The sequence below is a fragment of the Gracilinanus agilis genome, chromosome X (assembly GCF_016433145.1).
Source record: "Gracilinanus agilis isolate LMUSP501 chromosome X, AgileGrace, whole genome shotgun sequence".
Classification (NCBI taxonomy): Eukaryota; Metazoa; Chordata; class Mammalia; order Didelphimorphia; family Didelphidae; genus Gracilinanus; species Gracilinanus agilis.
Window position 1 is genome coordinate 14864185 of NC_058136.1, and position 5912 is coordinate 14870096.

A 5912-nucleotide genomic window follows, 5' to 3' on the forward strand; every position below is an offset into this window, starting at 1 on the left:
ACTATGGTATTCAGAACTGAACATGGCACTAGAATGTGATGTAAACAGGACAGAGAACTGCAAGATAATCCTGGATATCATATGTCTCTTAATGGAGCCCAAGATCACATCATTTCTTATTTTAATCTTTCATATCATATTACATTACACTAAGGTTCTGATCTACTTGGACCCCCTAGATCCAGATAAACTGCTCTCTGAGCGTATCTCTCCCACTTTAGATTTGTAAAGTTGATTTTTTTCAACTGCAGTCACCCCCATGCAAATTATTTTGTTTTTATTATTGCCATGAATTAAACAAGAAGTTACAACTGAGCGAAGCTATAATCGTGGTCTTGTTTAGATAAATCAGTGATTATGCCTGGATAGGAGAGTCCTTATATAGGATCTTCTTCAGGGCCTGTTTCACTTCCTGGTTCCTCAGACTGTAGATAATAGGGTTCAACATGGGTATGACCATCGTATAAAAGATAGAGACCACTTGGTCCTGATTTGAGGCAGAGTTGGAAGCAGGCCGTAAATACATGAATATAAGTGTCCCATAGAACAGGCTGACGGCAGTCAAATGGGAGGCACAGGTGGAAAAAGCCTTGCGTTTGCCTTCAGCAAGACGGATTCTCATAATGGCAGTGATGATGAATGTATAAGAGACCACGATCACAAGTAGGGAGCTCATCTGGATAAAGGCCCCAAAGGCAAAGACCAGAATATTGCAGACCTCCGTGTCAGAGCAAGATAGAGCCAGCAGTGGCCGAATGTCACAGAAGAAGCTCTTGACCATGCTGGCCCTGCAGAAGGAGAGCCTGGATATAGAACTCGTTACTGTCAGGGAATTGATGATCCCAGCAATATAGCAAGCGACCACAAGGGAAGTGCAGGCCCAGGAGGACATGAGTACAGAGTAGAGCAGTGGGTTACAGATGGCAACGTAGCGATCATAAGCCATGGAGGCCAAGAGGTAAAGTTCTGCAGTGGCAAAGACAATGAACAAGCCAAGCTGCGTCATACACCCAGAAAAAGAAATTACTTTGTCCTTGGAGAGCAAATCTGCCAGCATTCTGGGAGCTGTGACTGAAGAGTAGCAAGAATCAAGGAAGGAGAGGTTGCTAAGAAAGAAATACATGGGGGTGTGGAGCTTGGGGGAGATCCTGATGAGAAAGATGAGGCCCAGGTTGCCGACCAAGGTTATGGTGTACATGAGTGAGAAGAGACTAAACAGGAGTTTCTGCTGCTCGGGGTCTTCAGAAATCCCCCAGAGTACAAAGTCTCTCACTGTGGTCACATTGTCATCCTCCATGTGGCTGGATTGCATTATCTAAGTGAGGAGAGTCCAAGAGATCATCAGCAGTATTCTTTCCTACCTAACCTCTGACAGTGCTCCGCCCCAACCACATGGCTCTAACCACCATCCAAGAGAGACAGTACAGAAAAGAACAAAGAGCACCGATTCTACAGGCAAAAGACCTAGGTACTACTGTGTGATCTTGGGCAAGTCAGTTAATCTCTTTTGTCCTCAGTTTCCTCCTCTATAAAATGAGGAAGTTGGATTAGACTCTGGAGTCCCTTCTAGCCATAGATCTAGGATTCGACATGTGACATGGGGCAAGATATCTCCCCTTCCTGGACCTCAGTTTCTTCATCTGTAAAAGGATAGGGTTGGACTAGATGGCCTCTGAGGTCTCTTCTAGCTATAGATCTAGGATCCTATATGTGACCTTGAGCAAATCACCTCTCCTGGATGGGCCTCAGTTTTTTTTCCCCCCTCCTCGTCTCACATCTTCTTTTAGCCATCCAGGACACCCGGAATTTTCTTAGGCATTTTAGGTCTCAGCAAGAGGAAGCTTAGATTTGGTTCTTGATCTGCCTGGTGATTTTTTTCCCTCTTTCAGCACTGTCACTATCTCAGGGATTAAGAAGGCCCATCAGGAGGCAGCTGGGTAGCTCAGTGAGAGCCAGGTCTAGAGACAGGAGGTCCTGGGTTCAAATTTGGCCTCCGACACTTCCCAGCTGTGTGACCCTGGGCAAGTCACTTGACCCCTATTGCCTAGCCCTCACCACTCTTCTGCCTTGGAGCCAATACACAGTATTGACTCCAAGACAGAAGGGGAGGGTTTTAAAAAAAAGAAGGCCCATCAAGAGTCCTTTCCTTTTGAATCATAACCCTTCTCCTGCTCCCCCCACCATATACATGCATACATATATACCATGTACTTTACTCTCCAGGAGTCCACCATTCCCATGACACATGCCTGGTCCCTACTTTACCTTTCCACAGCCCCACTCCATTTGGAAGTCAGTAATATCATCATGGCACTGTTTGGTAGGTCATGGGCCCAAATGTTTCTTCTCAATAGCAAAAGTAAGAGGGCTGGAATTTGGAATATTTTTGTTTTATTTCAGGATCACTTGGCAAAGACACCGGAGTGGTTTACCATTTCCTTCTCCTGCTCGTTTTACAAATAAGGAACTGAGACAAAGATAGTTCAGTGACTTGCCCAGGGTCATACAGCTAGTAAGCATCTCAGGCCAGATTTGAACTCAAGAAGAGGAGTCTCACTGACTCCAGGCCTGGCACTCAATCCACCATTATCATCTTTTGGGTGAAAGGAAGTTAACCAGGGTGGTGGCATTTGTTTTTCAAGCTACAACCTCTGCCTCCACCTATGGACTTTGTCTATGTCTACAAGTTGAAATGGAAAATGGGCATAACAATCCATATGCTTCCTTTTAACTTTTAATGGAAAAATCCCAGCAAGTGAGAAATTAAAGTGCTTCTTTTTCCTTTTGTCCTACATACACATGAAGGCTAGAAGTTAACTTCAGAGACCATCTAATCCAACTCCTCCATTTTACTGAGAGGGAAACTGAAGTCCAAAAAGGAGAAACGACCAGCCAGGATTCTTTCAACATTTGCAAAGCACTTTCTGCACAACAAATCTCTGAGGTAGGGAGTGAATTATCCCCGTTTTACTTTGCCTCAGAGAGGGCCAAACGAGAAAATAGATCTCTGAGAGATCATAAAATTAAAGATGAAAAGGACCTTAGAGATTCTCTAGCCTAGGCCTCCTTGTTCTAGGGTCATTTGACTTGTTAAAAATTTCTTAAAAATAACTATCTCAGTATAACTGGTTTCCCTTGAAATCCTAAATGTTTTATTTTATTCATTTACAAACATTATTATGCAAAGGGGGCCATAGACTTCACCAGTCTGCTAAGAGGATCCAGGATCCCCCAAAGGGTAAGAAACCCCACACTAGCCCAACTCCCTTCCTCGACAAACAATTAATTTTTAAAGAAGAAAATAGACACCAAAGAAGTAACACAGCTTCCCCAAAGTGGCATAACTTGTAGCCAGATCTCCTGACTTCCACTCCAGAGGTCTTATCCCTCTACCACTCCATCTAGATAAATGAACATTGTCTCAGCTCATAAAGGCTAATATTCAATATTCAAATACATCCCCTTCAGAAGTGAGAAGGTCCATTTCTCCAGTTATCTGGTAATATTGGGATTCCATAAACTATGTCACTGAACTCATTTAAAAAAATTAGATATTTGCTCATACATAAACACAGACATATCCTATTTTGTGGGAAAGACCTATTAGGATGCTGGTGAATTCTTGAAAAACAACAAACCATGTGGGATGAGGGAAAAAATCTACTGGTTTGGGAGTGCAAAGACTCAAGGCCCACCTCTGATGTTGACTTACTTTATGATCTTGATCACATTACTTTGATGTGAAAGATAGAATGGTAAAGAGTAAGCACTGAAGTTAGAGTTTGTGGACTAGTGTTTGAACCTGTCTCTGCCACTTATAATATGTGTAATCTTGGATAAGTCACTTCACCTTTCTTGCCTTCTCAGTCTCAGTTATCTCATCTGTAAAATAAATTGAGGGCTTTGGACTGAAACATTTGAAGTCCCTTCTGTATCGAATCCTGTGATCTCTCTGAACCCCAGTTTTCTCCTCTGGATTTTCTAGGCCAAAGTAAAAATAGAAATAATGTGTTCCCTTCCTTACAGTTAGGTTGTGCAGAAAGTATTTGGAAAATGTGGCAAGAGCCCTGGATTGCAAGTCAGAGGCCCTGGATGCAGATATGATACATCTGCTCCTCACTACCTAGGTGACCCTTCACTCGTCTGTAAGATGAAGGCTCTGTACTATAAGACCCTGAAGGGCGTTTTCATCTTGAAATCCTATGAAACATGAGTCAAAGGTACCTCTTCCAATGGGCTTGGGTTTCAGAAGTCTTCTTGTAAATTTCCAGCAAAGAGAAATGACCCTCCTTGGGAAATCATTTCAAAAAGCTTTGTAGGAATTCAGAGGTCAAAGAGTCTTTGGTGAACATCTCGTCCAACACCTGATTTTAGAAAGGAGGCAGCTGAAGTCCAATGAAGGAAGGTAACTTACTTGCCCAAAGTCACAAAGGCAGTGTCAGAGGAGGGCTTTAAACCTAGGTCCTCTGATTGTAGAATCTGTGTTCTTTCCATTAAATAACGGGAATTTCTAAATCAGACATTCAGTTTTCAGGTGAAAAACACCAGTCTACCTACTGAGTGCCTCTGGGAGTATTGGGAGTATTTTTTTAAACAAAGAAGCAGAAGTAGCAGATGCTCAATATGAAAGGAAGGAAGGAAGGAAGGAAGGAAGGAAGGAAGGAAGGAAGGAAGGAAGGAAGGAAGGAAGAGAGAGAGACAGAGAGAGACAGAGAGACAGAGAGAGAAAGAGAGAGACAGAGAGAGAAAGAGAGAGACAGAGAGAGACAGAGAGACAGAGAGAGAAAGAGAGAGAAAGAGAGGGGGGGGGAAGGGAAGGATAGAGGGAGGAAGGACAAAGAAGTAAACAAAAAGCCCACAAGATACAAACCTAAAAGCAGCTTTGGAAGCAAGTCTCAATTCCAGAAAGATTTTTCTCTGGCTCAGTTTATCCTATATGTGTATATATGTGTGGGGTAAGGAAGAAGGGAGGGCTCAAGCTTGTGTCCATGTGTGTGCCTGACTAAATAGGGGAAAAATGTGTTGACAACTCTCCCTTTTGTCCTTCAGCATTGGTGGAGGGGAATTTGTCCCTGATGTCTTTAACTCAGAATCTGGGGTCACTGAGGGAAAACTCAACTGTGTCAGGCTTGGTCTCTTTGGATTAAAAGCTAATTGCCTTGAAATGGGCCAATAACAAAAAGAAGGGGGGACTTTTCGCCTCTCCTGGCAAGAAGGGCCAAAGCCAGAAGGCTTTCAGGGTGGTTTCCACCCACTCTGCACAGCAGAGAATTCATCACGTCCAGAGGAGCTCTGGGATGAAAATATACTGTAGGATTTTCCAGACTTCTTCAACCCCTCAAGGGTCCATGATTTCTAGGGACATTCCTTCCTTCTCACTTCAGAAGGTGGCCTCATTAGTTGCTAGTGACAAATCCATTCCCTGGTGGCCACTCTTGTGGTGATGAGCCTTTCCATGAGTATCTGCCTTTAGCTAGGACAGACACAGAGCCCAGTTGATAGGCTCAAATTCAAATTCAAAGCCTCTCTAGCTTGGCTCCAGCCTGGTATCACTTTCACACCCAGGAGAAGGACTCTTAGACTCTAAACAATAACAAAATTAAAAAGTCCCCAAAATGCAAGATCCAGGAACTCTCAGATAACTATGTGGATAATAAATTCATAAGGGGCAATTAAGGAAAGTTAGTTAAGAATATCCCAGTGTAAGCCCATTTCAGACCTTGAATGGCCACCAAGAGTATTACATTCATAGACTGTAATGGATACAAAATTTGGAGTGGCCCATTCACAGCTTGTAAAGAGTGTGAAATCTTGGTGCTTATACCCCAGTGGCCTATTCAACAATTGTAAAGGGTGTGAAACTGGGAGGAGCCCATTCACAGCTCATTAAAGAAGTGTAAAGACATATTCAC

The 5912-nt window shown here is 43.2% G+C and overlaps 1 protein-coding gene across 1 annotated transcript; it reads right to left on the bottom strand.

Annotated features, from left to right (window-relative positions):
* Positions 1–355: 355 nt before the first annotated feature.
* Positions 356–1297, bottom strand: LOC123253502 (olfactory receptor 1019-like). The gene has a single exon (XM_044682685.1). It carries the CDS (start codon positions 1295–1297, stop codon positions 356–358), a length of 942 nt encoding a protein of 313 aa, XP_044538620.1.
* Between the last annotated feature and the right edge of the window lie 4615 nt (positions 1298–5912).

Bases quoted from the DNA above. Each gene is read 5' to 3' on its own strand.
- LOC123253502 (XM_044682685.1), bottom strand. From the start codon at position 1,297: ATGGAGGATGACAATGTGACCACAGTGAGAGACTTTGTACTCTGGGGG.